Below are 17,112 nucleotides of genomic sequence, written 5' to 3'. Positions count from 1 at the left end.
AGATACACAAACATTACAGTGGCTTCTAGGAACAATGCATTATGTTGTAAAATTTGCACCTATGTCTAAGATAAGTATTCCTCTTGTTGTTGTTGTTGTTATTGTGTCTTTTGGCTTTTCCCGGTTAGGGGTCGCCACAGCGGAACTCCGGTCCGCTAATGATTGGTAGTTGATTTTTACGTGCCGAGTTACCAGCCCTGACACACAACCTTCAACGAAGGTACGCCCATTCACGCATGTCTTCACACAGAAGACGCTCTAGCTGAGAATCGAACCGGACAGCGTCTTACTGTGAGGCGACAATGCTACCGCAGCACCACCACTGCAGATATAAAAGAAAGCTAAAAAAGGTGTATCACATGACATGAAAATTCACTGTAAAGATGTGGTATAGGAACAGAGCCATGAAAAAACGTAGTCACAGATGCACCAGCATTAAAATACTATGATGTGAATAAGCCAGTTGTATAGCAAGTATATATCAGGATGGTTAAGGAGCTGTGATCTTATAAGAGGAAAGACCAGTTGGCTATGGGCAAAGCGCTTTAATAAAAACACAAAAGAGGTTGGCTCAGACAGAAGAGGAACTGTCAGCTGTAGTGTATGATTTTATGACAAACTGCAAAATACAGATATAAAGTATTGAAGTTCAGGTGGAAAATGACCACAACACCTTGCAAAGTATATTCAGAAGGCTTTTGTACAAACCATCTTCAAGACTGCAGAGGAGGTTACTTAACCTATAGAAGTATGAACAGAAAGGGAAGTAGTCAGTCAAGGTACCATAGCTGATATGTTGAGTACAGCATATTTACCAGAAAGGCATTAAGAGCTGCTAGAAGAAATCAAGAGTCTGTGTAATACTGGAGCTACCAATGACAAAAGGAAAAGCAGAAAAACTACAGACGTATGCTGATGCTGACTTAGAAATACAGTGACTGGAAGATGTTACAATTAAATGGTCGGAGCAAAACCCATCAATAAGGAAAAACATTCAGTCCTGTTTTTCTTTCAAGAAAGAAATAATGTGCACAAGGCAAGTGTACATAACCTTCCAAACAATGATAATCCTCATGAAAATGAGTTGCAGCCAAAGCTGTAAGATCTGTCATCTCCCATTTTGGAATACTGACTACTGCATTGCTGAGATGTAATCTATTTCCGCTCAACTGTTAGCAGCCAAAAGGCTGAAAAGCAAATTACTTACTTGCTATATTACAGAAGCATGAAAATCAACACACAGTAACAGAACAATACCAGATTTATAGGCTGCAGACAGAATAACAACACAAAGGCCATGACAAAACCTTCATCTTGATGTTGTTGATAAAGCAAATGCAACCAAAATCATATATTGCTCATGTGGAAAACTAAAGCTGTACAGATGATGTTTACATAAGGCAAATACATTAAAGCTGCATGAAGAAGAGTAACTACAAGTGTCACAACCAGTCTGTAACATGAAAACTAAAATGTGGCCAAAAAGGGTTGGTCATTACAATATATGGGGCATATAGCCTTAATGCTTGTGAGTTAGCCACAGTGATGTTTCCTGTCATATGATACACCATTCTTTTAGAACATTTTCATTTTTAATATTTTATTATATAAATGATTGAAACTACACTACATTATCTGCATCATTGTGTTATTTACTCAACCTTCAGACACTGCAGTGCCAGTAACTGGAGTTGGAGGGAAAGGATGTAAAGCTAGCTGAATCTTGAGCAGGACCTGTACCTCTGTAGCTTGCCAAATGGGGGTTCAAATCCTAAAAAAATATAATTGCAGGTAAAGCAAATTAATGTTTGTGCACACTCAGGTCAACAAAAAAATTAACTATCAGACTTGAGTTCACTTGTAACCCATTTACAACAGAAGCCAGAACATATTTAGTGCAGCTTGATAAATTGGTTTCATTACTTTTATTATACCTACCAGCCTCTGTACTCACCAGTTTTGTACAAGACCAACTGAGGGGCGGCTTAGCAAGTTGTCTGGTAGTAAGTTGACTTCACGTAGTGTGTTAGCCAGACGAACTGGTAGCTCTTTCCGTAAAAACATAAATGATGTTTTCTCACATGCATTATCTCTACCTACAACAGAAAAAAAATAGCACTCATGTTCTATAAAATCAGTGTTTCATACATATTTCTTTCACGTAAAATAAATCAGTGTTTTAAATGAAATCAAGTTTTAAAGAAAGCCAAGGCTCCATACACATTCCTTTTCTGTAAAATAATCTGTTTTTTAAATGAAATCAAGTTGTAAGCAAGGTCATGAGCAATGCAACAAAGTCTTGGAAACCCAGTCAGAATGAAGCAGTTTATCGCACAACATTAAGGCTGTGGGTTATCACTAAGCTTTACCCTGTAGTCCTGGGTTTGATTTTCTCAGTCTACTCTTGCAGACTGTGTGCTACTGAGAAAGTCACTAAATCAGTCAACACTTTCAGGCTGCCTCTGAAAAAGGCATTTTTTTTTCTTTTTATACTATGCTGGTTAATGAATAAAAAAGTAACTTGGCCTAGAGATGGGGGATACATCCAGCTACTTACTCAGACAGAAGAGATACAGAAAACAAAAGATATCTAAGGACCTGAAAGATGCTAAATATTGTAAACAAAGAGATGGAACAGATGAAGAGGAAGAGGATATTAAGGGAGCCACATTACACAACACAAACATGTAGATTAATGTGATGTCCTTCTGTCACTGGTAAGCCTAAAGATATTCACATGAATAACCAAGAAAGCACCATTTCCAGTTTCTGGTTCCCATGATATGGGCATGTAGTGCACAGCAGCCTCCTTTTGGTGAGTACTTATCTGTATTCCCAACTCAAAACCAAGTATTCTTTTACAGTGGTATAGGACTGGGCCTAAGTGTTGATTCCAGATGGCTACATAACACATTACCAGCATTACTGCAAGTAGGATATGGGACTCAGGAGGTCTGAAAAGGCAAAGTCAAGCAGGACTGAGCATCATAGTGACAAGCCTCTTCTTAAGGGCATGCATGGGAGTGAACCTATTACTCATATATTCCCTGAAAAAGTTCAACAAAAAACTTTGTCCAGCACTGCAGGAGGATATACGAATACACTCCGTTTGATACAGCACAAATGACCAAATATGCTGCTCTGTACTGTATGCCCTTATCAGCTACTACAGACATAAGAAACAAATCTCACTCTCACTTGAATCATACTTCACTAAGCCCCTAACCCAAAATGGTACCTTACACCATACTCTTGAACAAGGAAGCCCTAGTGATGAAAGACAGCATCAATGATACTGGAAACATCCCATAACAAAAGGGGATGCTCGGTGAGCAATAAAAGTGAATTCTGTGGTGGTTATTGGAGCTTTGTGACACTAAAATATAGCTAGCAAGAAAAACAGGAGCAAAAAGCAAATATAAAAAAATTGGAATAGTAATTTCCAATGTATCAGACTTGTCACTGTCTTTCTATAAACTGAACTCCAGTCACTGTCATCCATGCTGTCCTACTAATCAGTCTGCTTCTAACCAAATTAAAACTATGACCATTACAGTTCTCAAGTTGCTCTGTTTATTTATTTGCTCTTATAAGGGGTAAAAAAACAAGCTGCTAACATCCACGAAGGCCATATCTATTGTTTCCTCCCTGTTATTTATCCCTGTCATTAAATCAAAAATGACTCCCTACTGAAATATTGCCACTCAAAATGCTGAGTGCTGACAAACCAAAACAAAGACTGAAACTACAGGAGAACAGCGAATCTCGAACATCTCTCTTCTGCTTTAACCTTCATTTTTGCAGGGAGGCAAGCCAGTGTGCACCCCCCAGATGTGGAGGGCAAGTACCTCACTCACCCTCAAACCTATATATACCAACTCCAAGACTGACATAACTCAGAGAAAATGGAATATTCCAAGAAATGGTTCTCTCAGACTTAGTATATATAAGTCCATTTTTCGGCCATTCAGTTTCAGTATTTAAAATGGTTGTCATCAAAAACATTTACTATGGTTTGCCTGGAAAACTTGTCTTCAGTGAAATTATATGGTCTTACTTAAAACTCATTAGGATCAAAGGTAAATCGTGGTCATTTACCTGAATAACACATAGGTTCATAGGTTCATACTAGGCTATCTGTCCTAGGGCATTTATAAGCCTAGCCAGAGTTGTGTGGCTTTCACCACTCCTTAGGTTGAAGAATACTATACCCATTAGTTTGTCGTGCCTCTGTCCAGCAGTGATACAGAGATGATCCCCAGAGTAAACCTACAATCTCCCATCCACTGGTCAAGATTCCTCTTGAACAGAGCCAGCGAGGTGCTCTGTCTCACATGGACCGGGATTCTGTTCCACAGCATAGGGAGTCTCTGGGTGATGAATCTGTCCCTCCAGCACGTCCTATTTATATCCGTGTTGAGGTTTAAGTCTCTTGCTCTTGTGGCTCTGGTGGATTTGATTTTTTGAGGTGGAGCATGTCCATTAATTCCGGGTTGGACATGGCTTTGTATGTCAGGCACAGGTCACCTCTGAGCAGACGGTATGCGACTGAATAGAGCTGGAGTTTCTTCAGGCGGGCAGCATATGACATATTTTGAGCCCCTTTATCCTTTTGGCGAGGAACTTTTGGGGTCTTTCCAATTGCTGCAGGTGTCGGGTAAGATACATTCCGAATGGGGCATTGTACTCAATCATTGGTCTGATAAGTGAAGAGTACAGGGGAACAATGACCTCCCTTGATCTGGATGTGAATCCCTTCATAATCAGGTGGGCAATGTAGAAGGTCCTCCTAACCACTTTGGCAATGTGAGTGTCAAAAGAAAGGTTACTGTCAACTTGGGTCCCCAGGTCCCTGATAACCTCTTCTGTGCTTAATGGATTGCCACCTATGTGGTAACTTGGGGTTACCTTGTTTTTACCAAAGGGTAGGACTATACATTTTTTGGCGTTTAGCTTAAGGCCATGGCTCTGGCACCAGTTATCTGTTTCTATGAGACCTCTCTGAAGGATATCTGTGTCTGATGGATTTTCAACTATGGCACCCAGTTTGCAGTCATCTGCAAACTTTGTCAGCCACAATCCTCCTATGTTTGCCTGCACTTCTGAAAAGTAGATGCCGAACACGAGGGGGCCCAGGACTGAGCCCTGTGGGACACCACTTGTGACCGGCTTGGAGTCTGACATGGCACCAGCAAGGTGAACGCTTTATTACTGAGGTTAAGATGGAAGTCTATAGTAAACATTTTAACCTTCTTAAAAAACACACATACCCTTTTCTTTCTTTCTAGTCTGCTTCACACACATATCTTAGTTTCTGAGACCCTGCTGAACACGGGTATTAGTTATCCTACTACCTTTTTTCCCATTTCCTTCAGAAGTATGGAATGTGTTCCATTAGATGTCATTGCATTATTTATTTTCAGTTTCTTGTTTTTTTTTTTTTCAAATGCCTCCCTCTGTTGTTTGTGAGAAACCCGTATATTTCTGCAACTTTCGCTAATAATAAACCTAGCTGCCCTCTTTTTCATATCCTCTTCTATGGAAATAATTTTGTTTATACGGAATAGTAACAAGGGATTTTCACGGGTTACTTAGTGTCTGTAGAAATTCCAAGAAGAATGAATTTTTCAAGAACCATGTCCCTTTGATAATCCTCTGCTGCACACATTCCTTCTATTCATGTTCACAAAAGTCTCCCCCAAGCTTTTTTTCATTCTAAAGCCACTGACCCACCTCCTGCCTCCCTCCCTGACTGCTTGTCTTCTTCTTTTCTCCATTCATTTTTCTTCTTCGCCTTCTTTCATAGCTGTCAACTGTTTACCTCCAGAATCAAGGACAAATCAAAATAATTAAGGAAAAAGGCCCCAAATTAGGTACACTTTTTAAAATATTAGTAGTACTAACTTAGTTGATCTAAAACAGGATGTGAAATAACATGTTTTCTGAAGTAAAACAAGTCTGTAGCTGTAATGATGTAACAGTATTTATTGATGTAACCCCCCAGTTTTTCTTAAAAAAATCCAATTTTAGGAAGGTCAGAACAAAATTTTGAACCAAAACTTAGTACCTAAAGAACAACAGAGAGGTATGCCTTTTCTGTTTACTTGTTAACTTCTTTCTTAACTCTTTACCATTTCTTCACAGTATCAGTGTAGAATTTTGTTTCTTTTTGTTATACTAATTTAAAACACAGACATATACTATGATTCATTTAAAGTACAACAATCACTATTCAAATGTAACGCCTTGTATTAGGGCATAATTTATGGGCTTGCTAAGACTGCCCCCATATCCTAAGAACCTACCATTCTGAGCCTTCTAAGACCTATGACTGATGTTCCCCAACACATAAACACAGACTATGACAAAAAAGGACAGAGATATGGAGAGAGGTCTCTGCCTATAAACATGTATATTTAACTACCTGCTCCTGATAATACCCTGTAACCATAAGTAGAAGGATGACAAGAAATACATCAATTAATGTATAAAAAGTCTGAAAAAACAAACAAAAAATGTTATGAATGCTGCAGGGCTTAGTGCAAGTTTATTAACACTTTTGGCACAGTTATCAGGAAACTTCATCAAAAAAACTACCACCCAGAACTTCCTGGTCAATAAAGAAAAAAGCTTACATTACGTGATAGGGTTCACTTTTTGTATACAGCTTATGCATATGCAAAATAATTGCTTCAAATGAATACTTGAAAACAATGAATTAAAAAATTAATAAATGATGAATGAAAATCAGTGAATAAAAACAATTAGAATTAAATATTAAACATTATCTATGGCATTAACCACAAGTGTAAAACCATTACTAAATGTGTGTGTTATAAACGTAGAAAGAAGATGCCCTGTCTGTAAATACATCATACATAAAAATGTCAATAAAATATACTAATGCGATTACAATCTAGCAGGCTTACGTTTTAATAAATTAACAGACAGGTTGTCATTTAGTCAAGGGGGAATAGTTGTATTACATCTAACATGCCAAGAATGTCTGCATCCCTGTAGCAATATTCAACAGTCCACACTCCTCACTGAGTGCTGAGCTTTTTCTGTGACACAAAATTTAAATTTTGTAAAATTACCACAAAAACTGTAATGCTTGAATACAGCATTGTAGATGGCACCAATTTTAACATTATAGAGATGCTGGTAAATTTTCTTCCTAAGTTCATTATCAGTTTTACCAATATAGAATGCCAAACATTGTTGGCATACAGCAATCTCTAGAAGTATAACTAAATTTTCCAGTGCTCTCACCTGGTTCACCAGGGTCACCTCCATTGCTTCATGAATATATGCACATTGGTTACAGCAGTTACATTTTGTCATAACAACACCAAAACCACTTGGTGCTGATTTACAATTTTCCATCAAACTCCTGAGATTTTTACATTTTTTGTAAACAAAATGAACATCAGTTCCAAATTGGAGATGCCTTTCTACATAGTTCTCCAGTTTTTGGCAGTAATGTTCTTAATAACTGTCCCATGGTGCGAGAAGGGTAATATAAAGACTTTAGTTAATTTTTCATCAAACAGTGGCGCACTCCTCCATACATATACACTATTGTGAACACACACACACACACACACACACACACACATACATGCACACACACACACACACACACACACACACACACACACACACACACACACACACACACACACACACACACAATCCCTTCTGACAGAATGGGCTTGAATCTTCTACCACATTTGGCTAACACCTTTGCGTAGCCTTGCTTACAGGTTCTGGTGGATAACCTCTATCAAAAAACATTGCCTCAGGCTTACCAGACTCTCATTCCAATGTTCTGTCAAAGGAGGTCATACACAATATTGTTACAAACTAGCCCTTAAACAACTCTACTTTTTGAAAATGGGAGTGGTGACTATGACAGTCAAATATGCATTAGAAAATGTAGGCCTACAATAAATGAAACTCTGAAAACACTGATCATTTAATTTTTTAGCAAATGTAACATCAAGATATTTCATCTCTTTAGTTAAATTAATGTATTCCGTAAAAAGAGACAACGTAAATATTTCTGTAAAAAAATCTGTTAATATATGCACATCACTGCTTCCTAGATCAAGTTCCCTTGTAACAGCCTCATTGAACCTATCAAGTCCTACATTATGGGGAACACATGAGAAAGGTCCATTACACCAACTGACCAACAAACGTTCTTGCTTAATTTCAGTGTCTTTGAGTGTGCTTAAAAAGTGCCAAGTGTCTAAGTTATGTGGTTTGTCCAGGAAGAAACATTTAAGTCTGTAATCTATATAGTGAGTAAATCTTAGTCCTGGATTGACCTGATGCTAAACTGTTCTGTGTGTGTGTGTGTGTGTGTGTGGGGGGGGGGGGGTCAACCATGCTCTTGTGTACTTTAGGCAACCAAATACTGCTGGTGTAAGAGGTTATTCACCCTAAAGAATTTCTCTAGATGGTGTGAGATGCCCCCTCCCCCCCAAAAAAAAGTAGCTCAGAGATAAAACACATCAATGCTTTTGTTTACTGTGTTTACCTCTTTTCTGGATACTAAAACAACTTTGTTGTCATCCATCAGAATACTTAACATGTACCCTTCATAGTTCCCCGTCCTTTATCAAGTTTCATAACCTTTTATTGCTGGACAAAGATTTAAACAATAATGCCTACTCTTGCATCAAGTTAAGATAATAAACATTACGCTTACTGACAATAAAAGCCTGTAAATCCAACCCATACATATTTTCAAAAGCTGCTAAGTGTGGGTTTGGGAGAATTAAATGTTCTCTTCCATTTAGACTAGCTGTAATTGCCATAGCAAGCTTGTTGTTCTCTTCCATGTGTAAATGCAAAAAATCAGTGTTTCATACATATTTCTTTCACGTAAAATAAATCAGTGTTTTAAATGAAATAAAGTTTTAAAGAAAGCCAAGGCTCCATACACATTGCTTTTCTGCAAAATAATCTGTGTTTTAAATGAAATCAAGTTGTAAGCAAGGTCATGAGCAATGTAACAAAGTCTTGGAAACCCAGTCAGAATGAAGCAGTTTACCGCACAACATTAAGGCTGTGGGTTGTCACTAAGCTTTACCCTGTAGTCCTGGGTTTGATTTTCTCAGTCTACACTTGCAGACTGTGTGCTACTGAGAAAGTCACTAAATCAGGCAGCACTTTCAGGCTGCCTCTGAAAAAGGCATTTTTTTCTTTTTATACTATGCTGGTTAATGAATAAAAAAGTAACTTGGCTCAGAGATGGGTGATACATCCAGCTACCTACCCAGACAGAAGAGATACAGAAAACAATTTTAATTTTTTATATGTTCCACCATATTACTTTGTGCTCTAGAAAAAAAGTAAAACTTTAAGACACAGTGAAAAACACATAGGGATTATATCCAAAATATTGTGGTTGAACATTCTGAATCCATGTTCCTCAATCAGGACATGGACTTCAGTTACACTTTCTTGACCCCATGCTGCCTCATCCAATAACCTAGTCCATGCATTGGTTATTGATATCTCCCCAGATACCTCTACATTAAGTGTGTAATTGTAGGCACCGTCACCTTTCGGCTATCCTTTCCGATCTCCAGCAGAAACATCCATGGTCACCATCATGGTAAGAATGGGGGCTTGTTAGGGTTTGCCCATAAATAGGTTAGAGTTCTGCGGCCACCATCTGAAATGATCCTTGTACCTCTAAGAAATTCTAGTCTCTGAATCAACAGGAACTAGTAAATGGATCCATTGAACTCTCTTGTGATACTACGCATTCAGAATTATGTAAAGTGATGCTGCCATGAACCCAATCACCCACAGACGCAAAGCAAATGGAACAGTTTGACTGTGCAGTACAGCAATTGTAACAGTTTGGCTGTGTAGTATCTGAAATACCATTGACTGAAGAGACAAAATCACCTGAATGAAGTTGTTCAACAAGCCAGAGTATGCAAACTGAACCCAATAAATCTGATGGAATGCATGAGAGTTGTCTAGGACTTTGAGACTGCCATTACTGGGACCACCAAGAGCCAGTCATCCAGTTATAGAAAGCTTCTGATCATCTGCAGTCTTAGAAGTACTGCTGCTGCTGCAGACATGCATTTGGTGAGCACTCTGGGGGGCTGAGGTAAGGTCATATGGCAATTTCCAAAACTGAAAATGACTGAGTGCTATGCAGGAAAAAAATAACCTCCTTGACTCCTTTGTTACTTTTACAAGTACATAGTTGTCCTAGAGGTACAAGAAGCCTGGTAAATCTTCATATAAGCAAGAAATGATTGGCTGCACTAAGACCATGAACAATGGCTCTCTTATTGATATAGGGCACTTAAGGTCAGAATAGGGCTAATATCCTTTGTTTTCTTAGTTACTGAAAAGGACTCTGAGTAAAAGCCTAGCCTTTGCTGGTATAGTAGGACCTCTAAGAATGTTCTTTTCAGATGAAACTGCAAGCCTCTCTCTTTGCTGCAGCCTTTTGAAGAGGTGGAATATCTATAACTGGAAGGTACTGTAGTTTGGGAATGGTGCAACCTGTAGAAATTATGTCTCTCACCCACTTGTAATCTGTGAAGGGCAGAGGAAGATAGTTGGGCAAGATCACGGGGAGCTGATTGTAGGCCCCAGATGAAGAACCGTTGATTTCCTGAATATATTTTGGCAATTATGGCCACTTTTGAGTTGTCTGTCACCCTGGAAGTTGCCACAACATCTGTGACTCTCCCATACCCTTTGTTTTCAAACTCTGTTGGGAGCATTAGAACCATAGTTCATATGCATTCAGTTGCATCCTGAAAATGTGTGTCATGGAGGCTGAAACTTGATGCCAAGAGCAATGAGTTTGTTCCTGTTTCTGTAGCTGAGTTTTTATAGCTTGACCAAAAAGCAGAGATCCTTCAAAGGGGACACTGGTAAAATTGGCATCAGTGTCACAGGCAAAGTCTATGAAGTGAGGCCAAGCATGGCTTTCCATAGCAAGGACAACACTTTTTGCTCTAACTGAACAATCCATAATGCTGTGAGACAAGTGCATGTTGGCATTCAATAAAAAAGCACATCTGGGACTTAAGTTAAGTTTTAAGATTCCTTTATGATCCCCATCAGACAACCCTTCCACATTCTAGGAGGTCTCCTTAGCCAGGTCCCTCTGGAATCAGGGCATGAGTGCCATATACTTTCATGCTCTCAGACTAAAGGATGTGAAAGTATAAACTCACCTTCTTAGTCCACCCAACACATGGAATTCTTTACCTGGTGGATGGATGGCTAGGTTCAGTGGAGTACGAGTACTTGTGAAGGCAAATACAGCAACAACAGTGTCCACTTTGGGGGTCTCAGCCAAGCATGTTCTGTATTTAGGAGGCTGTAGGTCTTGTATAGTCTCTCCAGAACTGGGGCCACCACAGCGGGACTCTTTCATGATATTTGTACCATCAGCTGAACTATCTTGTCAACTGAAGGCACCATTCATGAGGAGGACCTGGGAGACTATAAGGCCTCCTTTAAGATTAGTTTAAGTGAAGAGGGGATTTCTCATGGCCATGTAGCCTTAACTCTAATCATCTGAAGGATCTCCCTGAACTTGGGATTATCTAGTGTAGATGGAGGGAATCAGCCTTCTCATCCTTATCAATATTTGAAGTGGGATAATCCGGTGGTGAAGTAAGGTGTTGACTCTTACACAAGCCTTATTACACAGTCTTGGAGAAGAAAAGTTCAAGGAGGATGATTATTCAACTCTCCTAGATTAGATTATAACACTTTGAGAAGACCCCCAAGTGCCTCTTTCATGCAAAGGGTGAAAGACCAACAATGTAGTCACAGTAGGTACAGTGGAGGCTGTGACAGAGGCCCATGTCATGGAAGGGCACCTGCAGTGAAGACTGCAATGAAGGAGCCAGGACTGAAGTAAGAAGAAAAAACAAGGTCAAGGTTAACCTCAAGGGGTTGAGGATGAGCCTGGCCTTGAACCAAGAGAACGATGCTGCACTTAGCACTGAAGCTGATACTGAGTGCACCAGTGTGGATGGCCAAAAGTCCAACCTCAGGGAAGGAACGGTTGATGCACCAACAATCAAAACTAACCTTGTCCCTAAAGGATCAGCCCCTAATCCTGAGGCTGATGGTCACAACATCAAAAACCCTGCCTCTCAACAGTACTGTTGTATGGAAACAGGCTAAGGTTAAGTGCTGTGTCTCCAGTTTGAGACACAGTTGACCTTCAGGGCTCCATCAATGCTAATTCCAACATCAGTGAACTGACTAATGGCCTCATGGGAAATGAGACATGAAAGGGACTTGTGGGTAAACTTTTTTAAGAAAAGTTTGGCAAGGAAGAAGCTCAATGCACCCCAGTGCTAACAGTAGAGAGCAGGACTGGGGCCATATGTGTTGAACGATCAGAAAAGCCTGCAAAATGTTATTTCAGTTAAGGTTGACAGAAATTGAGCTTCTGAATCTGATCGACCTGAGAGAGTGGGGTCATGGGATTCTAAGCTGTGGCTCCAAAACCAATGAAGATAAACTACTGGTCAGTGATGAAGAGAAGGAAAATCCTTAAAAACAGATAATCCATAGAAGGGAATGGAAAGAAGAAAAATGAGCTTCTTCTGGGGAATGGAAGCATCCTGCTCAATGGGCGGGGATGACTTTGGGCTTTCAGCACTTTGGGAGCTGAAGAAAAAAGTGCTATTGGATTCCGTAACAGTGGAAGCCAAAGACATAAGAGAGGCTTTCCGATTCTATAGCCCCAACCTATTCCTGTGTTCTTTATGTGTAGAAGGTTTAAAAGAAACACATATCTCACACTTCTTAGAGAAATGTACCTCTTGTACATAGTTAACACATTACATGTGCTTGTCTTGCAAGTTAACTTTCACCCTATATTTGCATGTTTGAAATGTTCTGCCTTACTTCTTTTTCATAACCAAAAGTACAACAGCTACAATGAAATTACTGTAAAAAACATTAACAAGACAGAAACAAAATCAAGTTAAATTGTTCATTTCATAGGTTAATATCAACCCACCATTTGCAGCCTAGCCACATGATTCCACAATGTATTTGTCAAGATATGAATTAATATGAGACTACCAACAGGATGAATTAATACGAAACAGTCGCATTCCCTTACATAAGGGTTTGAGAGGCCAGACCAGAAGAATACTTAGTACTGCCCATCCAGTCATCCAGGTTAAGCTTACAAAGGATCAGGGATTTAATTTATTCTTGATTTTTTTCTTCTCCCACAGTCCATTAGTATTTAAACCATATCAATATTCTTATTATTGTATTTTTTGGCCCACAGTCTATTAGTATTCTAACCAACATGTAAAAGTCATATAATCTGTGGTCCTTCTTCCTACCCCAGCCTTGCTCATGTTGTCCTGCTACTGTAATTCTAGACTTAAATCCCACAAACTGAGTTAAATGAAAGTATCAACATCAGATTATATGACTTGCAGCTGTGTGGCTATAGTATATTCAGGGCACCCACATCCCAGTGGTAATAAGAATTTTTAGCCATAGCCTGAACAACTTTAAGTGACGCATTATTTAGTCTCTGTCAACCTCTAGCAAACAATTTTCACTTATCTAAAGTTAAACTGCATAAACCTGGATCCTCTACCATATGCAATCCCTAAGTGACAAGCAGAACCCACATTAAGACCACGCTTAAATTTAATCTAGATCAACATAAGATGTGGAAAGCAACTCATCACAATCATAGCACTTTACTAGTTAATTTATCTGGATAGTGAGTTCTCCTATCAATCCCTCTGCCACTTGACTGAAAATTTATTTCCCCATAGTCAGTGATTTGGTTAAAGAAGTTAGCTTTCCAGCTGCCACATCCATCCATCCAAACAAACACCAAGATAATCCTCCCTCCTTCAGCTTCATTATCATCTTGGTAGCAACTCCTCCAAAAAGACCCAACAGATGGTATATAAAAAACAAACTTTTTATTAAAATAAAGTTAAAATAAAGTAAGAGCTTTCACGTTCGCTAGGAACCTTTCTTCAGACTTCTAACAGTTACAAATAAAAAACTCCATATATAAAAAACAAGACACCAATCAAAAAAAGCGACATAATTAATTGATCAATTAAAAACATAAACAGCAATTACATTAATTAAGCCCTCACAATTTAAACCCGAATAACAATCAAACATCCACTTCCTGTTCACGGCAAAAATAAACACAGCTCCAATTCTTCACTGCCAAAGTCCGCACTGACAAAACAGTTATAAACTGTTAATATATTTTCTAAAAATGTCATGTCAGTGAAACTAAACACTCCTCAATGATGAAAATCATACAATAGGACTCATTTCACACAATCCTCAGCTTATGATATGGCTCATAAAATCAGACTTAAAAGGCGTCCGTATGATATTAAACTATCTCCACCGTTAACATATTGAATGAAAAATTGATATGCCTATAAACGTGACTAGACAGTATAACATGCACATTATAACCAGATCCATACGGAAAACCATGTTGTAAGAATAATTTACTTCGTAGGACTGGCATACATCCGCCCCATATTTTTGGTAATATTATGAGAGGGCAAATTTTACATCTGTCCTGGCTCACAAATGATGAGGAAACTTTTCAATCTTCCACAGAATCATTATTAAATAACTTTGTGAGTAGAGGTTATAATAAAGAAGATTATAAAACTAATAAAACTAGACTTGCATCAGTTGTTAATGAGAGGAGTGGTAAAGCAAGACCCCATTATTCTTGCAGACTAGATACTGCTAATGTGACCCATAAGCCCACTCACAACAGTGTTTGTAGACTATTTTTATCTTATAATCAGACCAGAGGGATATGAGAGAGATTATTTACAAGAACTGACGTGTTATTGGCAGACAAAGGTATTCATAGGGGATGCACTCCTTATGTACAAGAATAGTAACTCCATCAGGAGGATGGTTTGCCATAAGAATACCCCACTTAGATTAGTGATCAGTACATCTACAAAGGGCACTTATAGTTGTGGTAGGTGTAGATTTTGCAACTACATGGCCAATAATAATACATTCACACATCCTTCTACAGGTAGGGTATACACGTTTGGCGTTATTTGCCAGTTGTGCTTCCTCCCATTTAGTATATTTAGCATATTGTGTCAATTGTCCTAGATTCTACATAGGTAAAACTAACAGGACACTAAGGGAGAGAGTGAGAGAAGATGTTACAAAATAGTTAGGAAAGACACTTCTATAGCTACAGCGAAACATGTAGTACAATCAGGGTCTACACATACATTTAAATTTTTAGTATTGAGCGTAATACCCAGTGATATTAGGGAGACTGACATTATAAATCGAACAGAAGTTCTTGAACAGAGACAGATTATTAATCTGCAAGCAGATAGAAGTTTTGGATTAAATTATGCTGTCTCTTTACTACCTTTTTTTAAATGTAGGTCAATCTCACGTTAAAGTTTTTAGTATTTTAGTAAAGACAGTTTGAGTGATGTTAAGTTTTATTGCAATTGTTAATGGCAGAGTTAAAGTAATATCTTGTTGCATTTATCATATTTCAGTTTTGTGATTATTCATGTATTTGATACTTGACTTGATTAGAAATTTAGTTGACAGACATCTTTTACATAGTTTTCTTTTTGACAGGGACGTTTTGATGTTCCTCTTTGTATTTGGTGAACAATCGAGCATACCTGCATCGTACAGGCAGTTTCTTTGAGATTGGGTCATGTGACCTTTCAGATATAGCATTACAGGAAGGAGTGCTTGTGTCACCTTTACCACCATTAGAGCAAGATGCTTAGTTTATTTGCCATCGAGGATGCATGTTTATCACAGATGTAAGCGTATCAATGTATTTAGATTTAAGACTGATACAACATTATGGGGCTAAGCGTTTAGGTTTTGATGTTTTGTCTATCAGACGAACTTTACATGCAAAAAGTACATGGCACTTGCATAGTAGACTTTTGTTTTGGAAAATTTTTATCACCATGTCTTAGTGTTCATTTAATGGATAACTATTTCAGCATCCCTTCAGTTTAGTTTAAGGTAGAGCTTTTTGAGATCATGCTCTTTATTTATATGTTTTTTAAATGTATTTGAAAATGATGCTTTGCATTATTTACATCACAAACTTCACTACATAATGTGGTCATGTGATTATGGTGAATTATACAATGACCCCCAATTAATATTCTAAAACGTGCAAGCTGATTGGTCAGCGTGCCCATTGTAAATCAGACTTATACTAATGGAAAGAGGTCCGGTCGCCCGGACTTTTTCCATTAGTATAAGTCTTTTTTTGTTTGTTTTGGACAGCAATGGAGAATGGAAGAGCTCCCTTGCTGTTATCTCGCTATGTTAAATGAGTTTAACATAGCGAGATAGCTTAAAAAAAAAGCAACGGAGATCTTCCTTTCTCTGTCGCTTTTTTTAAAGCTGTCTTGCTATGCTAAACTCATTTAACATAGCGAGACAGCTTTAAAAAAAGCAACGCAGAAAGGAAGATCTCTGTTGCTTTTTTTAAAGCTATCTCATTATATTAAACTCTTTTAACATAGTGAGACACATTTTAAAAAGCAATGGAGATCCTCCTTTCTCCGTTGCTTCCACACACAGCTCTGATGTACTGCGTAACCATATGCATGCACAGTATATCATAACTGACGCAGAATACTGGATAGCTTCGGAAGGGCAGCAAGGAGGCATTATACAATGCCATTATTTAAGAAAAGTAAGTATTTTTTTATTAAATAATGTCATTGTATAATAACAATAACCCACTTCTGGGTGTGGGTAATGCTGGATTTACCCACGGTTGTCTTTGTTTGGCCACTCAGGCTTCGCCCTCATGACCAAACCACACCAACCATGGGTAAATCCAGCATTACCCACACCCAGGTGTGGGTTATTGCTTAAATGAACTTTATATGATTTTAATGCACGTTGATTTGTATCACAGATCTGTATGGATCTGGTTATAATGTGCATGTTCTACTGTTTAGTTACATTTATAGGCATATAGATTTTTCATTCAATATGTTAAAGGTGGAGATAGTTTAATATCATATGAATGCCTTTTGAGTCTGATTTTATGCA

The 17,112-nt window shown here is 38.3% G+C and overlaps 1 protein-coding gene across 2 annotated transcripts in view; it reads right to left on the bottom strand.

Annotated features, from left to right (window-relative positions):
* Nucleotides 1–17,112, bottom strand: part of PDK3 (pyruvate dehydrogenase kinase 3) — a 1,115,542-nt gene that overhangs the window by 822,099 nt on the left and 276,331 nt on the right. For both annotated transcript variants that reach the window (XM_044072300.1, XM_044072301.1), the window contains exon 2: nt 1,955–2,096. In XM_044072300.1, coding sequence (XP_043928235.1) covers nt 1,955–2,096 — 142 coding nt within the window. The remainder of the gene's footprint in view (nt 1–1,954; nt 2,097–17,112) is intronic.

The sequence above is a fragment of the Protopterus annectens genome, chromosome 5.part0, assembly GCF_019279795.1.
Source record: "Protopterus annectens isolate FY-2018-M chromosome 5.part0, PAN1.0, whole genome shotgun sequence".
Lineage (NCBI taxonomy): Eukaryota > Metazoa > Chordata > Ceratodontiformes > Protopteridae > Protopterus > Protopterus annectens.
Note: the sequence above shows the minus strand (reverse complement) of the source record. Positions and strands in the feature narration are given on the sequence as shown.